General features: G+C 37.9%; 1 protein-coding gene across 6 annotated transcripts in view; it reads left to right on the forward strand.

Annotated features, from left to right (window-relative positions):
* RPGR (retinitis pigmentosa GTPase regulator) overlaps positions 1–6,040 on the forward strand; it is a 47,689-nt gene extending 41,649 nt beyond the window's left edge. For all 6 annotated transcript variants that reach the window (XM_074858540.1, XM_074858541.1, XM_074858545.1 and 3 more), the window contains 2 exons: positions 848–913; positions 1,935–6,040. In XM_074858540.1, the coding sequence (XP_074714641.1) occupies positions 848–913; positions 1,935–4,322 (2,454 nt within the window). In that variant the 3' untranslated portion in view covers positions 4,323–6,040. The remainder of the gene's footprint in view (positions 1–847; positions 914–1,934) is intronic.
* Positions 6,041–18,380: the final 12,340 nt, after the last annotated feature.

Consider the following 18,380-nt stretch of genomic DNA (forward strand, 5'->3'; position numbering starts at 1 on the left):
AGTACATTTGAAAAAAGTCTGTCAGGCAAACTTGTCAAAATACAAAAAAATGATTGCTCTTCTTGAATCTGATTGAAAATAATCTGTTACAGCATAGTTGTTTCAGTTTTTCTAAACTGTGGCAACATACTTCTTATTGACAAGTGTGACAAGAGGATGAAAAACTTTCAATATCATATTGATGATACAAATTCTTGGGAGTCAGAAACCAGAACTGTCCATTCTCACGCTGTTGAAAAAGAATATGGTGGTTAAGCATAAGCAGTTAACAGACAGCAACAGAGAACATTATCTTGTCATTTGAAGTGTATGGGAAGGGATGACAAAAATCTCACTATACTTGCCCACCTAGTAGTATTCTACATTGCCTTGCCTTTTGGTTTTTTGCTTTATGTAGAAGAGATAAAGACATTAGATTCCAATGAAAACTTCTGCTACATGTTTCTTTGAACATGTTCTTTCAAGGGTGTGGTATCAAACTGGATGTTAAGTTGAACATTGTGAGGATAAGGGCATAAGGTGTTATATTTCTAGCCACAACATCATGGTGAGTGGAAGGTGGATCTAAAATATGCTTGTGGGTTGCAAGAGAGGGCATATAGCTTTCCGTTTCTGTAGACAGTTTAGATGTTGCCATCTAAGCTGGTTACTGCTCACTCTCTTGATAAGCAATAAATGAGGGAATGGAAGTGAAATAAGTGAGTTGAGTGATCATACAGATTTGTCTCAACCTGACTGTTCAGTAATATTAAAACGTTCATATAATAACTCTGTTTAGTAGAAATGAGCTTTGATGCTGCTTTCTCTATTATATTTATTTTTTTAATAGAGATCTTATTTTTTGCAGACACATGCAATGAAATTGAATCCCAGTGACCAGTCCTTAAAATTATCACCACTCCAGAAACAAAAGGTATTGTAACTAATTATATATATATATGTATACTTATACTGATGTTTAAAAGATCTCTAATTCTTGTATTATCCTTGTACTTATTGTTTTGCTTTGAGTTTTTTAAAAAGCTAGGCAAATTTTCTAGGCCTTCTCTTGCTAATTTTCTGAATATCTATGAGGTAAAATCCTAAAAAGCTGTCTGAAGTCAGAGAGAATTTGTGCAGGCATGTAGAACTCTTCATATCCAACATAGTTTGAGATGACAGTATATAATAATTTACCAGTGTAAGGAGCAAGAGACTATTATATATAATTTGTAACTTAAGCTGATAACATACATTTCTAGTGTTTATTGATATTAAAATATTTTAATTGACTTCTGCGATACAAAGTAAGTAAAGATTTTATTTACAGATATTCACCATGGAGTATATTTAAAGGAGCAATAATAGTGGTTTTAATTATTGAATTAAAATACTTTGTATTAAGTTTCTGTTTCATTCCTAAAGTGATCCCAGCATTTCAGAATTTTGGTATATTTCATTATAATTTTTATTTTATATTTTAAAATTTTTTCTGCAGAATTTGTTAAATAACTGTAAATTTTAAAGCAGAAAGACAACAGATTTTCAAACTTACTAGAAAGAGCATTACAGTGAGTGCATCAGAAGATTTCCCAAGGGGAAAGGTGGAGGAAGGTGTAAGAGAGCCGTAGTTCACACAGCCTCATGCAATTGCGTGTTCTTTAGCTTACGGGACATGGTACTGGCTGCACAGTCCTTACTGCATTCACTTTGCTTGGATAGTGAAAAAGGTGTAGTAGTACATTTACCATCAACATAATGTTACATTCCTTTAATATGTGCACTGTAAATTCATTTCATGTAAAATACTTTACCTTTTATGCTATCTCTCAGTTCCCTCACACAAATTGTTTCTTTTCTTGTTTAGATATTTTTGTAATCTTTTTCTTTTGCTGTCATTTGTCCTTAATGCTTTCCTTCTTTCTTTTTAATTTTCTGCTTCTCATGTGGAATAGAAGAACAATAAAAATGTGAAACTGAAAAGAGATGGTAAGGGTGGGCTGAAGAACAAGGATTCTGATTTCATGAAGGAGGGGTCAAAATTAGACTCTGGCTCTTTACAAAAGCACTCTTCACTTTCAGAGTCACCAGGACAAGATTTAGGAAAAAGTAGTGCCTTTGTAGGAAAGCCTGTGGCCAATAAAAATACAATGAAAGGTAAATCTGAGCATGCACAAAGTGTTAGTACTTTTGGAAGTGGTGTTCAACAAATTACTAGGAACAAATGCAGACTAGTGAAAAGGAAAAAAGAATATGTGGAAAATACTGAATTTGTCAGAGAGGATGTAACTTACAATCTTCCCACTGAAAAACAAATTCTGACTGAAAAAACAAATTCTTCCAATAAAACGTCAAAAGTTGTCAGATCTAAGCAATCTCTTAAAATAGATGTACTTCCTTCTGCATCTAGGGATCAGCCCCAGACTGATTCATTAATTGTACAAAAATACAATCCTATTAAAAAGCAAGGAAGTCAAGAAGCAATAGAAAGTCAAAACAAAATAAGGGATGCTGTTGAAAAATCTGATAAATGTGAAAGAATATGTGTCAGACGAGAAGAAAGTAGTGAAGAGCAGAGAGGGTTTAAAAAAAAGGATCAGTTTTTGAAACAAATAGCTGTAAGTATGTCATCATCTTCAACTGAGGAAAGTAGTAATGATCTTCCAAAATATGTACTTAAGAGTAGGGAAAAAGAAGATAACTACTATGCAGGCAGAGAGGTCCAGAAGGCAGTGAAAACAGTACAAAAAGTGAAAAATTTGTACTTCGAAAAAGAAGACAGTGAAATTGAGGAGATGCAAGCTACAAACAATGAGAAAGAATATGTAGAAGAGACTGATATAAAAAGCCTGAATGAGGAAGAAACAAACTCTGAAGCTAAATCTGATGAAGACAGGCAGTTACAAATTAAGAATGAGGAAGAATCTAATCAGGAGAGTGAAGGCAGTGAAAAGTGTGAAAATGAAAAAGAAAAACTAGATGAAACAGTTGACACTGAAGGTGAACTAGGGGAGGAAGAAGAGGAGAGTGAGGCTAAAAAAGATAGAGATGAAGTTTCAGTAGAAAGAGACGAAGAGGAAGAAGATAATGAGGAAGAAAATGAAAGAGAGGAGTCACAGCCTGAAGGAGACAGTGAGAATGAGGGTTCAGAAGAGACTGAAGAGATTGATCAGGAAGATGGCAAAGAGCAAGAATATGAAGGTGGGTTGATGGAGGAAGAAGAAATGCTGAGTGAAGGAGAAGAGAATATGGAGGAGGAGTATGCAAAAGAGGAAGACACTGAAAAAGAAAAGGAGGGACAGGTTAAAAATGAGGGAAGATACAAGAGTGAGGAAGGAGGTGAAGACAGAGAGGGGGAGGAAGAAAAAGAGTTAGAGGCGGAAGAGGAAGGAGACGAGGAAAAAGAAAATGAAGAAGGCGAAGAAAGGGAGAACGAAAAAGACAAAGAGGGTGAAGAGGAAGAGTTAGAAGAATCATTGGCAGAGAGGGAAGAAGAAGAGGTATCCGAAGAAGAACAGGAAGAGAAAGTTACAAATAGGAGGACTAAGGAGGTGGGGGAGGATGGAGTGGAAGAAGCAGGAGAAGAGGAGGAGGATGAAGTTGAAGAGGAAAGAGAAGAGGAGGAGGAGGAGGGAGCAGAGGCAGAAGCAGAAGGGGAGGAGGGGGAAGAAAATGAAAACAAGGAAGAAGAGGGGTGGGAAAATGAAGAAGTGGAAGGGGAAGAAGAGGAAGATGAAGAAGAGGGAGAAGGGGTTGAAGAAGATGAGGGAGCAGGGGAGGAAGAAGAAGTGGGAGAAGGAGTGGAAGAAGAGGAAGAAGGAGTGGAAGAAGATGAGGGAGGAGGGGAGGAAGAAGGAGAGGGAGAAGAGGGAGTTGAAGAAGATGAGGCAGAAGAGGGAGTGGAAGAGGAAGAGGTAGAGGAGGAAAAAGAGGGAGAGGAGGAAGAGGGAGAAGAGGAAGAGGGAGGGGAGGAAGAAGACGGGGAAGAGGGAGAGGAGGAACAAGAAGGGGAAGAGGGAGAGGAGGAACAAGAAGGGGAAGAGGGAGAGGAGGAACAAGAAGGGGAAGAGGGAGAGGGGGAAGAACCAGAAGAGGAGGAAGTGGTTGTGGGAGAGGAGGAAGAAGGAGAGGAAGAGGAAAAAGCAAAAGGTAAAAGAAAAAACTATAGTAATAAGCTTCCACAAAATAAAAGCAAAACCAGGAAGCCAGAGAAGACAGAAAGTACTGCCTTACTAAACAGCTCTAGACAAAAAATGAAGTCCAAACAGCATGTAGCAAATGGTTTACATAATTCAGAACAATTTTGGAACAATGTGCTACCTCATTATTTAACACTAAAGTAGCATAGTCTACTGGAGATGCATTTTAAGGCTATTCAGGAAACTTTGGAACTATGGCAGATTGATTTTTATTACTTAAAAAAAATTTTTAATATAGTCAAAATATATTATGATGCATATACTTTAAGTGCCAATTTATTGAAAAAGACTGAAGAAAATGTTTAGATTTTGGAAGCTTCTATGAGAGAAATCATATACATTTTTGATACAGTCATTCACACAACCATCTATCACATTTGACAAATTTAAAAAAATAATTGCTGAGGAGGCAAAATGTGTTTGCCTCTTAATTAAATTATAATGTCATGCTGACAACATGAATTATACATTGTAACAGTGTAATCTTCTTTGCCTTTGAATCAGATTTCTTAAGATAATACATCAATTTTAGTTGCAGGATAGCTTGCTAGTTAATGTGCCTTATCTGAAAAGAGTGTTGGTAAATTATCAAAGATGCATATTTTTAAATTTTGGTATCACTCCGTATTCATTCTCCCTACTTTTTTTCTGTTCATATATTGGTAAAATGTTTGAGTACTCAGCGTAAATTAAAGAAAGGACAAGTTGCCAAATTTGCATAGGTTGGTAGATGGGAGGTAAATGGAAATGCAGGCCTGGGTAAATGGAGGCCTGGGCTTTTTCAAAGGCCTTAAGGTTGACTTTTTATTTTGGTGTCAGCACACAATTATGTGCAAAAAGACAAACACAAGTCTCAGAATCTGGCCTAGATTACATTAGAATCAGAATGCATCTGTTTAGGGATAGTTTTTGACTATAACATTTGATGATGATATGTAATTAAGAATTTGAAAATATTTATTGTTTATATATATTTATAATTATTTACTTGTTTATACTGTGCAATACACAAAAGATTCTATATCTGCCTACAAAAGACTACATTACATTAGTCATCTAACTAAGGTTCTCAAGGAGGGGAATATTTTGTTGCAGTGTGAAGTGTAAATATGTTTTCAGGATCAGAGCCTAAGCTTTTCCTCATTGGAGATTTGTGTTTTTCCCTCCTAAAAATCATATCTGTGATCTCCGAAAAGAGGACAGTGTAATAAACCAAAAAGCCAGATGGGATAGTAGAGAAAGTGGCATGAAAGTCTGAATTCTTTTTGGAAAAGACAAAGTATGTTAATACTTCTGGAGTTTCCTTAAAATACAGAAGCAAATCTTGCAAGTTATTTTTGTAAGGTGTTGCATTACTGTCTCAACTATTAGTGGTCAAACTGGCAAAAGAAGGGATAGGGACTCGTTGTACAGCATTATTACTTAAATACCATGCTAATGAGGGGTCTGAGAAATTTCTGTAAACAGATCTCCATATTGACATTTTCTAGAAAAATAGTTATTTAAATCCTAATTGAAAATAAAGACAGGAGAAGAAAGGAAACAGAATGAGTAAATGTTATTCAATAAAAGTGTTAATGGAATCAATACTTATGTTGAGATTATGAAACATTTTTTTAATGTTGTTTTGTAAGATACTGGCATTAAACTATCTTTGACACAGTGTCTCCAGAATTTATTTTCTAAAAAGGCTGTAGTAGATTAATAGTTTGCCAGTAGACTCTAGTCCAGTTTGACTCTTCCTACCGCAGTCACCCCTTCTTATACTGCATTTGAAGGTAAGATCACTTTCAGTCATGTGCTGTGCCTAACTATAACAGAAAATTAGTCCAGTGACTGTATTTTGTCCCTGTGAAATCTGTTTCAAGCTTTGGGATTTTCTGGAATACATTGTCTTGACATCAGCAAGTGTAAGTCTTTGGAAAAGGGTAAGTATCCTCATATTCTGATAGAGTGGAATATTTTAACAGTTAAATGCACTTCCCAAGAAAACAGCTCTCTCTAACTGTGGAGTCCTTGGTTATTTCACAGAAGTGCTGATTATCACTGAACTGCTGTGAAAATACTTACTTTTGAAACTAAGTGGAGCTAAGCTCTGTTATTTTATTTTTCTTAGGAAAGATTAGGATGTTACTGTGACTAAACTTAGAGTAATATTGAAAAGTATTTTTATAGGCCTAAACCCATGTTTCTTAGATACGACATCTACTTATCTGTGATTCTAAAATTCAGCTTTGGAAGAAAACTCTGCTGTGAAAAAAATCTGTTATTTCTTGTGAAAAATATTTGCTAGACAGAGGGGGAAAAAAGTGAGAGCACTTTGAAGCAAGTGATTCCAGTTCCACACAGGAATATCTCCACATTTACTATTTGGCTGTAGCTTTTAATCTAAATCCTTAGGCAAATGGGGACCATTTGTTGTTCCTCTCCTAACATGTGCTGATAGCATAAAGTTTCTCAGGAGAGTAAAGGAATCCAAGTTATGGGCATCTCCTCTTCTTTGTTTTGTCTGGATGAAAATTCATTGAATTGAGAACTGATTTTATATTGTTGTGTGGATCATTCCTGTGGTAGGGGAAAAGCAGAGCATTACTCCAGCACTTCTAAGGGTTTTCCACAGAATCATTACATAAATGGTACACTGTGCCAACATTTCTGGGCTTTGGGGGGACTTTGGAACTCCATTAGTGTAACGAGTGGAATTTTATTTAGTTTGACTCATACTGGTTTATAAAGTTTGGTACTTGTGGTTTTGTGGAAATTCAGTATGTCCTTGGTATTTATTATGGGATACAAAAAGATTTATATGCAGTATTTAAGCAACATGGCAGAAGTACTCCTGAACTAGTTTTTAGTAGAAAAAGTCCCTCAATAGAGAGAGAAAACAGACGATTGCTTAGACCAAAGGTCTATCTAGTCCAATATCTTTTTTCTGTCAGTGGCTACTGGTGAATGCCTGGCAAAAAATACAAGAATGGACCACACGTGTAGCGTTACTTCTCCTCTGTAATTGTTTAGTATACCAAATATATTCAGTATATTCAATAATTTGTGGTTCAGCAGATATACCTATTATGTTTAATAGCCATTTTTCTTCCATGAATTTCTTTCAATCAATTTTTAACCCGTTTGGCATCCAGTACATGCTTTGGCAGACAATTCTTATATTACTTTACACATTGTTGGAAGAACTAACTCCTTTTTTTGTCTTGAATCTGTCTTTTGGTACCTTCATTTGATGTCTCTGTATTCTTCTATTAGAAAAAAGAACATCACGAACAATCCCTCTTCGTGATTTATTCACTCATGGTTGTCACATGGAAAAACTGTTCAGCTATGTGGTTTAAATCAAATCAAGATCAAAGTGGTTTATTGATTTATTAATAACAGTTAACCAGCAATCAGCCAACTACCCATTCAAGATCAAGAGCGGCAATAAAGCAGGTAACCACTAGGCATCCATAAAATGTTAATAAGCACCTGCAAATTTCTAAGCACCCTTCTGCAGCTAATCTCAGAAGTTTTAATCCCCCTGAACGCTCTCACATACATGTTCACAGAATTACACATGCACATACTGCAGTCATGAATTACAAGCATATATTCTATTTTGGGGGAGCAGGGTGCAAGTCTGCTCTTGCCACACAGCTCCTGTTAGAGATGAGGGTGCTCTAGATTACTTTTGAATATGCTGTAGCATAGCTCTTCTGTTATGCCTGCAAAATTTCGGCAGGTAAATTTTTCCATTATATCTGAAAATATCAAATTGTTTATTCAGATAATAATTATCTCTGCATAATTGATGCTGAATAACAAAAATGTCTTTCTCCAAACTACAGAAAATGTCTGGTTTTCATTCACTGTTTTTTGTCCCAGTGTCTTATCTGGATAGATACATGATGAGCATAGATATATTCTTTAGAATGAGACCTTTAGGAATCATGCAGAAAAGGACATTCAGTTTTTGTTTCCATTGCTTTTAGGTTTTTTCCCTAGCTTTTCTTAGCATTAGCCAGCTTTTAAGATAAATTCTAGCTTACTTTATCGAAAGATGACTCTACCTTCTAGATCTTGCCTCTCAGAATAGCAAACAGTCTTTTATTTTTATTAATTGAATTTGTGGTGTGAATCTAGTCATTTAGCAAAAGTATTGTTAAATACTATAAAACAAATGAGAGTTACTAAAGGCAGAGCATCTTTTTTAATGCAATCTGAGTTTTTTCTTAGTGCATATAGGCTGTAGTTATGAACAGTGAATTCACCTGAACTTCTGTGTATTATCTTTAATTTTATACTGAGTATTATGGGAAGCAGAATCAAGCCTAGCAACAACAGGATCTTCAGACAAAAGAATGTTGTCAGATCTGTAAAAAGGAAAAAAAAGGGCAGAGTAAATGTAAAAGGGCAAATTCTCAACTCATTTCTAAATGTGCAATTCAAATAAATGACAGTGTTTAGTACTGTGATACTCTCTGAGCAACTGAGCAAATACTTTGCTTGCACAAATGGCAAATGTACAGTTTTGTCCTCAGTGAAGTTCTGAGCGTGTTCATGATCTGAAGTCACTCACTGAGCTGTAATATTTTTATACACTTTTTTTGTAATGGAGGGAGGAGAGGTTAGCTTCTGCATACTGAAAGGATTTTGGAGAGATAGCTTTGGCATCGGAAAATTGCACTGCTGAGAGCTACAGAGGCTTTATTTTTCTGTTGCCAAAAGAAGAAGCAAGTACACTTAATCGCTGTCCTTTTTAAGGATTTGTGATAGTGTCTATTGCTTCTTTGCTCGGCAACCTCATGCTATAACAATCTGAACAAATATTAATCCTGTTATCTCAAAACCCCATACTTAGTTATGAAAATATTTATTATCAGGGCCCTGAAATATCAAGTGTAAAGATATTTACCATTCTGGCTTTCATAAATGTCCCAGCACTGAAAGATCAGACATCCCTCTCTTTCTGTCTGAGGTTGGTTGCAGGGCAGTCTGCTGGAATGTCCCAGGTTCATCATTACAGATTTAGAGCTTTGTAATTTCTCATGAGTACTGCACCTTTCTTGCATTTGTGGTTTGTGTGAAATGTAAAGTATTTATGGGTTCATACTGAGAGTGAGAGAGCGAGTTAAACAAAGGTAGCTCTAAGCAGAATTTTATATTAAACAAAGCCTTTATCTGCACCTATACCTGTATGGATATAGATCACAGTAGTATTGAAGAGTAGCATTTTCCACTCCCTGTGTACCAATTGATAATATAAGAGCCTGTGCTGTTCAGCTGTGAGGTCAACAACAATGACCAATCTAATATGAGTTTGAGATTGTGAGTCACCCTGGCAGAGGCTGGTTTTCTGACAGGAAGTTTAAAATACTTACTTTCATTCTATTCAGCATCTAGCCAAGGCACAAAATGACTCTCTTAATTAGAAACCCAGCAGCAGAACTGCTCCAAAATTTAATCTCTTTTACTAGACACTTCATTGCCATCTCTGAGGAGAAGAACAAAGCAAACCTGAATGTGTCTTGTATCAAGAGTACAGAAAGAAATCAAGCCATGCTTTAAACCCAGCCTTCCAATAGCTGGGGTAGAACTTCCCCAAGTGCCAGCATGACATGGAGAACAATTGCATGGGGCATCTGGTGGGACTTGTGTTGCTGAGCTGTGTGTGCCTTGGAAAATCTACCCATACAAGATGAGAATGGGTTTAATGATTATTGATGGTTGTGCGCAGAAATCACCACTTTTACATTAGAGTATTTTGAAATGGAGGATCTCCCCTGAGACACACAGTCTTGCAGGCTGTGGAGATTTTAGCAGTGACTGTAGGGCATCTTTTTCAGGAGTGTACAGAGAACAGAGAATCTTGAAGAACCTTTCTGCATGCTGTGGTGTTATTGGTGAAAATTTGCCTTTCCCCGTATTTTTATCCAAGCATTGAATAATAATCAGCATGATTAAGGCAGAATTTCAACAAAAAGCACAGGATTTTGGAGAGACATGCAGTACTCTAAGCTATGTGGCACAATAAAAGCAGAAAGTAGTGACTGTCCTCATTCACTTACAAATAAGTGGGAGCTGCATGACAAACTCCAGACACTAGAACTTTTTTCTGTAAGAATTTGGAAAAAATGCACAAACTGGATCCAAGTGTGGGCTAATTCCCAAGTTAGTTTTTCTCTGTGTCTGTTAGCATTAAGAATTCATTTTATTCAGCATAATATCTTCCAGAGACACACTAAGTTTTTGAGATAACATCAACATATTCTGATTTGGAGTTGCTCATTATATTTCATCTGTTTTGCTTAAGTACCCAGGAGTTATTTTGGTATGCTATTTCCAAGTGACTGAATATTAAAGGGTTACTATGTAAAGTAACTCATAAGAGATTATACTTGATGTAAACAGTCTCCAACTTGTTTTATGATTCTTCACCAAACACCTAAAAAATTCTTTTTAGTTCTATAGAGGGTTTTTTTTTTCCGTTTCATCCTGGAAACTGATATTATTTATTTGTTCTTCAAAGAAAGCAAACTTTTTGGAGAAGATAACAGTTTTGTATATGAAAGATGTAGTACATCTGAGCTATTTCAGATGTTGGTTTATCTTGGGGAATAAATAATAAAAATTTGTTCTGAATTGCTGGAGAAAGAGAATATATTTAAATTGGTTCTGTAGTGAATAGTCAAAATCTAAAACCTCAGAGTACAAATACCATCTTTTTTAGAATGTCATTTTACATTAAAATTTTATACATTTTTAAGTAGTTATTTTTACTCAAACAAGAATGCAGAGATGTATGTTTCTCCAGGTACACCCACAGCAGCAAGCTGGTAAGCCACAGAATAATTACACCAAAGTCAACTGAAATCATCTTTAAGATAATGCCATAAAAAAGGACTGTCTACTACTCTGTAATAAATGTCAGTGTACTAACTCAGAATGACACCTAAAATCTTGATTAATAAATGTGATCAGATGAATTCTCTTAATGCAAAATATGTGCACTGCCAGCCTGTGACAAAACTGTGCAGATCTGTGGAAACTGGTAGGTCGCTGTGTTTGGCTTTTAGTAAATAAAATATATTGCATAGCAAAGTATTGGCAGAAAAAGACTCAGGAAAACAACAATGAAAAATGAATTTGCTCAATCAGTTTCTAACAACATTATTTACAGCTGTGCATTCACTATTTTATTCCATTTTTCTCAGAGTGACACCATCCTGTTGGAGGATGCAATTGAAGTATCACAAGTACTATTGTAATTAGTCATCACATATTCAGGGTAATCATTGTATCACTATGTGGGCATCTACTACTTCAAAACATTTTCTTCCATCATATTTACAAGAAGTCATAACTATCTTTTAAAGTTCAGTGTTTGCTTGACATGTAGCAACGGAAACTCATGGGTGACATAAAAATGATTTCCAATTGTTTCACTGTCTGCACAGTGTGCCTGAAATTATGAGTTCAGCATTGCATTAGTATTCCAGGATACTGGAATAGAAGCATTAAGGGACTCTTGTAACTATCAGGTAATCCACGTCAAGTGCTCCTGACATAGAATTGTACAATCAGGAAACCAGTATGACCTAGTGGAAGTCTAGATGTTAACCTCTAGTTGTGGTGACAGGCCTGGCTTTTTCAGCTGCATTCAGCTGTTTATCTCCATGACAGTATATAAGGAAAGCCTAGTTTGGCTGCTTGACTGCCTTACTGCCTGTAATTGAAAGAATCACCTGTTACATCTCTCATTTGAATACTCTCATTTGAGTACTTATGTCTTTGAATTTTGTCAGTCATCAAACTGGACAGCTCTTTCTTTAGTAATCATTAAAGTGAAAGATACTTCTCTAAGGTTTAGAGTAGCCAAGCTAGTAACTTTTCTATGTTAAAAGCTACAAAATAAAAGCTCAGTTCAAATTCCTGATGACAAATGGCTAGCACTATGTGGATTTTAAGATATTAAACTTTCACTGTAACTGCTAAGTAAGAAATGACAAGGTATGTATCTTAGCTTTACTTATTTACTTATGTATCTTAGTTTTGTCAGGCAGTGTTTCCAGTCACTTCACACCAGATGACATCATGACAAGATCAATATCAACAAAATGTTGCATGCCTACCCATCCATATATATATCTCCAACCCACAAAGGGTAAACAGAGCTCTTTTTTTTTTTTTTTTTCCTCTCATCTGCATGTAAAATCATGGTTAATATTGTTACTTTAAATTCTGTTTTAGTAAAATGTTAACACAGTGGATTTTCCCAGCATGGACAATTCAGGAATGACATTGATGTGCACTAGTATTTTGGAGAGCAAAATGATTGCTAGTGGAGGATGTTTGTTCCACCTGTTCTTCTTCAGTCCTGCATCAAAAAAGAAAGATGGTCTGGAGAAACATATTTTGTAGTTGTCTTTACCAGTGCTCTACAAAGGGAGCATTGTTCAGTCCCATACGACAGCATTATGCCCACTGACCAACCTCCTCAGACCTGATACCCATCCACTAAGAGTCTTCTACTTCATAGTGAAACTCCTACTAGTATGTATTCCGTTCAGTTGTTGTATAGGCACGTAAGAGAGCCATGGCATGCTTTTGGGCATCTAAAGGTAATAGGCTGGACAGGTAATGGGAGAAATTTGTTTCTTAAATGATTAAAAACTGCTAAGCAATTGCTGTTTTATAGCTGCTTGGCAGAACAACACCAAGGAAGAAGCATGTAGCTGCCTACCTCATTCATAGTTCTCTTTAATAATCTTCTCTGTGGATTTTTAACAGTTTCCAGGACAACTAGAAACAGAAATACCTTTCCTGTAAACGAGAGCTTCCCAGAACTCCATTTCCAAGTGGTACACATCATAATTACAGATTTTTCTTCATCACTGATATTTCACTAGATTTTTAAAAGATCTGCAACTAAATTTTTCTCATCAGTGGTTTTGAGATTTTCTTCCCTAGAAATATAAAATGGTGGTGGCAAACATAAAATATTTTGACTTCTTGAGGAGGCTTGGAAAGAAACCATAAGCATTTCCTTCTGAAATACTAATTATGAACAGCCCATCTGTCAGAGCTCCATAAAGTATCCAGGAAGCACCTGTGATGCACTGGTTATGTCAATATAGAGAAACCTAGTTCGCAGTTGTCATTTGAGCAAGGTCTACCATGAGACACGTCTTCAGTGAAACTTTCAGTCTTTCAGCCAGAGCATGACACCAGGTGAAACAACAGTATGGAACAGAGTAAAATTTTTTCCTCTCCTGTAGACATAAGAGCACATTTTTAGAGAGCATTCAGAAAAGAAATGTCTTTATAAACAAGAGGAGCTAAAGATGTGGACATGCCTGCAGGGCTACAATCTTCTTGGCATCATGGAGACATGGTGGGATGGCTCCTATGACTGCAGTGTTGGAATGGAAGGACAGAGTGTCCTTAAACAGGACAGGCAGGGGAGGTGAGCAGGGGGTGTCACCCTCTATGTCAGTGACCATCTGGAATGCATGGAGCTCTACCTGGGGATGGATGAGGAGCCAACCAAGAGTTTACGGGTCAGGATTAAAGGGAAGGCAGGGACAGGTGATGTTATAGTGGGGGTCTGTTACAGGCCACCAGACCAGGAAGACCAAGTGGATGAGGCCCTCTATAGACAGATAGGAGCAGCCTCATGTTCACAAGTCTTGGTCCTCATGGAGAACTTCAGCCACCCCGGTATCTGTTGGAGGGACAACATAGCAGGGCATAAGCAATCCAGGAGGTTCCTGTATTGATGATAGTTGATGGTAACTTCCTTCTCCAAGTGATAGAGGAGCCAGTGAGGAGAGGTGCTATGCTGGACCTTGTTCTCACTAACAAGGAGGGGCTGGTGGGGAGTGTGAAGTTCAAGGGCAGCCTTGGCTACAGTGACCATGAAATGGTGGAGTTCAAGATAGGACAGTGAGGAGGATGCACAGCAGGCTTGCTACCCTCGACTTCAGGAGAGCAGACTTTGGCCTCTTCAGGGATCTGCTTGGCAAAGTACCATGGGATAAAGCCCTGGAGGGAAGAGGGGCCCAAGAAAGCTGATTAATATTCAAGGATCACCTCCTCCAAGCTCAGGAGTGATGCATCCTAACAAAGGAAGTCAGGTATGACCACCAGGAGGCCTGCATGGATGAACAAGTAGCTCGTGGAGAAGCTCAAACATAAAAAGGAAGTCTACAGAGGGTGGAAGCAAGGACAGGTAGCCTAGGAGGAATACAGAGAAATTGTGCAAGCAGCCAGGGATCAGTTAGGAAGGCCAAAGCCGTGATAGAATTAAACCTGGCCAGGAACATCAAGGGCAACAAGAAAAGCTTCTACAGGTATGTTGGTGATAAAAGGAAGACTAGGGAAAATGTGGGCCCTCTCCAGAAGGAAATGGGAGACCTAGTTACCTGGGATATAGAGAAAGAAGACCTGGGGAACTACAGGCCAGTCAGTCTCACCAACAAGATCATGGAGCAGATCCTCCTGGAAGCTATTCTAGGGCACATGAAAAATAAGGAGGTGGTTGGTGACAGCCAACATGGTTTCATGAAGGGCAAATCGTGTCTGACAAATCTGGTGGCCTTCTACAATAGGGTTACAGTGTTGATGGATAAGGGAAGAGCAACTGATGTCATCTACCTGGACTCATGCAGAGCATTTGACGCTGTCCCACACGACACCCTTGTCTCTAAATTGGAGAGACATGGGTTTGACAGATGGACCACTTGGTGTATAAGGAATTGGCTGGATGGTCGCACTCAAAGAATTGCAGTCAACAGCTCGATGTCCAAGTGGATAGCAGCAATGAGTGGTGTTCCTCAGAGGTCGGTATTGGGGCCAGTGCTGTTTAACATCTTTGTTGGTGACATGGACAGTGGGATTGAGTGCACCCTCAGCAAGTCTGCCAATAACACCAACCTGTGGCTGGAGGGAAGGGAGATGCCATCCAGAGGGACCTTGACAGGCTTGAGAGGTGGGCCTGTGTGAACCTCATGGAGTTCAACAAGGCCAAGTGCAAGGTCCTGAACATGGGTCAGGGCAATCCTCAGCACAAATACAGGCTGGGCACTGAGTGGATTGAGAGCAGCCCTGTGGAGAAGGACTTGGGGGTGTTAGTGGATTTAAAACTGACTATGAGCCAGCAATGTGCACTCGTAGCCCAGAAAGTCAACCGTACCCTGGGTAGCATCAAGAGAAGTATGGCCAGCAGGTCGAGGGATGTGATTCTTGCCCTCTACTCCTCTTTCATGAGACACCACCTGCAGTGCTGTGTCCAGCTCTGGGGCCCCCAGCATAAGAAGGACATGGACCTGCTCGAGTGGGTCCAGAGGAAGCCACGAAGATGATCAGGAGGCTGGAGCATCTCCCCTGTGAGGACAGGCTGAGAGAGTTGGGGTGGTTCAGTCTGGAGAAGAGAAGGCTCCAGGGAGACCTTATAGCAGCCTTCCAGTACTTAAAGGGGGCTACAGGAAAGATGGGGAGGGACTCTTTGTCAGGGACTGTAGTGATAGGACAAGGGGTAACAGCTTTAAACTGAAAGAGGGTAGATTTAGATTAGATGTAAGGAAGAAATTCTTTACTGTGAGGGTGGTGTGGCAGAGATTGCCCAGAGAAGCTGTGGCTGCCCCCTCCCTGGAAGTGTTCAAGGCCAGGTTGGACGGGGCTTTGAGCAATCTGGTCTAGTGGAAGGTGTCCTGCCTGTGGCAGGGGCTTGGAACTAGATGATCTTTAAGGTCCTTTCCAACCCAAACCATTTTATGATTCTTTGATTTATTCTGTATTAATCTGCCCAAAGAAAAGCCAACTGCAGCCATTTTAGCAGAAGACAGTTATACCCCCTGAGGCAATACTTTTGCAAAACCGTAAGCAGGTAAGATCATTTGTCCCTTAAAGCTTGGATACAGCAAATTTATTCTTAAGAATGACTTGTTATGAAGTTCTATGTTTACAGGAAAATCAGTGTTAATGCATGCCAAAAGTTATGCAAAGCAGTTATACAAAGTCTGTTTAGTCTGTTAAGTCTGCAAGGTCATCTTTTCAGGACTGATGTTCCACTGTACTGATATATTATACTAGAGGTACAAAATGTTTAAGGTTGTTTCATAGTACTGACCACTTTTTTGTCCTTGAAGAAACTGGAACCTCAAGCTTAAATGAAAACTGTTTCAAATATTTTACTTTTATGTTCTTTACTACTTTTGACTTTCTGTTTGTGACCTTGGCCAAGTCAGCTTCTCAACTTCAAGTCAGAGGTGAAACTACTGAAGTTACTCTTAACAGCATTATCTCTCTGTGAATAGGGAATTTAAAGTGGAATAAGAAAATAAACCTCCTAAAGCAGGATGAAAGGGAATAATGCAGAGATTATACATACATACATTATATATACATACATAGATTATATATACATACATATAACAATAACATAACAATATGTACATATATATAATACATCTATATATTTGCTTTAATTAGTAGCCTCAAATTCTTCAGAGATTGTTTTTGATGGCCAGATGATTCATCTTTTAAACTAAAAAGAGTATCTGTAGTATGACATTCTCATCTCTCCTTCACTACCATTGGTGAAAACTCTCCAAAACATGCCTATAAATGAACAAGTAGAAGTGACAGTAGTAAAACTGTGTTATCAGAGTTATTATTCAAAACGGGTTATTTTGGAAGTTGAACAGATAGGGTGACAGAGACACCTGTGGCAAGCTGGAAATACAGTAAATGTAAACGTGGTCAGTCTGGGAAGCTGTTCAGTTAACAATAGTAGGTGTCTTCTTCGGGGTGAAATGAGTGTCTCTCAGCTCCACTGATTTTTTTGATGAGGAGCATTGCTCAGTTGCCTAAACAAACACATCTAGTGTGATTTTAGGTGTTGTGGGGTGTCCTGCATGGCTGTGAGTTGGGGTCCAGAATGATGCACATCTCCATAAGCCCAATGTAAGGATGTCTCAGATTCCTAGGATGTCTGAGTGGCACTTAACCAAAGGAATTCCACCAAAGATTTCTGATAACTACAATGGCAGCTTAGATTCTATCTCCTTTGTAGACTCCTGCATTTAGATGTCTTTGTTTAGGCTAATAGGAAACATTTTCTTTACAATAGAATCCAAACCTGATACGTAAGTTCGCTGTAAGCAGAACCTGTGGAGCAGTACAGGTAGAAGTTCAGCCATTATGCAGGTGTAAAAGATCAGTGATTTTGTATGCATAGGAGTTGTACATAAGTCTTGTAAGTTCTATAAGGCTACCGTGGGATCTTGGTGTACAGTTTCTGAAATGCTATAACTGTGTTGATATGGATGACATCACACTGATTATGCTCTGCTTTTTTTTTCAAGTATGCTAAATATGAGTCCACCTGATTCTGCTTACCAGGATAGAGAAATTCTAGAATGCTGACAGTAATTTTGTACTTTGATAAAATTTTATTCTTAGAATAATGCTATTCTAAGTCCCACTGATCAATGATAGCTCTATGAAGAAGCAGAAAGATGTCTTTTTTAATGATATTCTATGACAACTTTCCTAGCCATTTGGAGCATTTAGTGCTGATGAGATATTCACCAGATTTACGGGGAAAAAAAAAAAAAAAAGTGTTCTTCCTTGCTATCTTTTTTAATTTAGCACTAGACTGTGCTTCTAGGAATTATTTATAAACAGCAAGTTCTGGTTTTCTTGGTTACTTTCCGTAGATTTAGCTGCTAGCTTAATGAGAATTAGAGTGCTGTTCCTCATTAGACACCTTATTATCTGTGCAGGAGGAATGGTTTTGAAAGGAAACAAGCTTTGCATTTCTTAAACTATGTTTTGAATATTTAGATGAGGAGGAAAACAGTTGTCAGTGGATAGAAAGCTGGAGATCAAGTGTGCCTGGAGATGAGGCTAGAAGTATAGCTCATTTCTGAGATTGGATTATGTAATTGAAAAGGTAAGAATTGGAAGAAGAGCTTTTATCATATCAGTTTGACTTTGGGACTGATTTTCAAGTGACTATGTCATGACTCTTTACTATGTAATTAGGAGAAGTTCCTCTCTGAGAACTCACATCCTAACTGCTTTTATTGCCCACACTATATGGATCATAGGTATTTTTGTTGTAACTACTTAACCAGTATCTCCATATCAGCAGAGCTAGAGATACTTACATGTGCTTATAAAGTGGGGTAAAAATTTTCAGTAGTT

This window comes from Strix uralensis, chromosome 2 (assembly GCF_047716275.1).
Source record: "Strix uralensis isolate ZFMK-TIS-50842 chromosome 2, bStrUra1, whole genome shotgun sequence".
NCBI lineage: Eukaryota > Metazoa > Chordata > Aves > Strigiformes > Strigidae > Strix > Strix uralensis.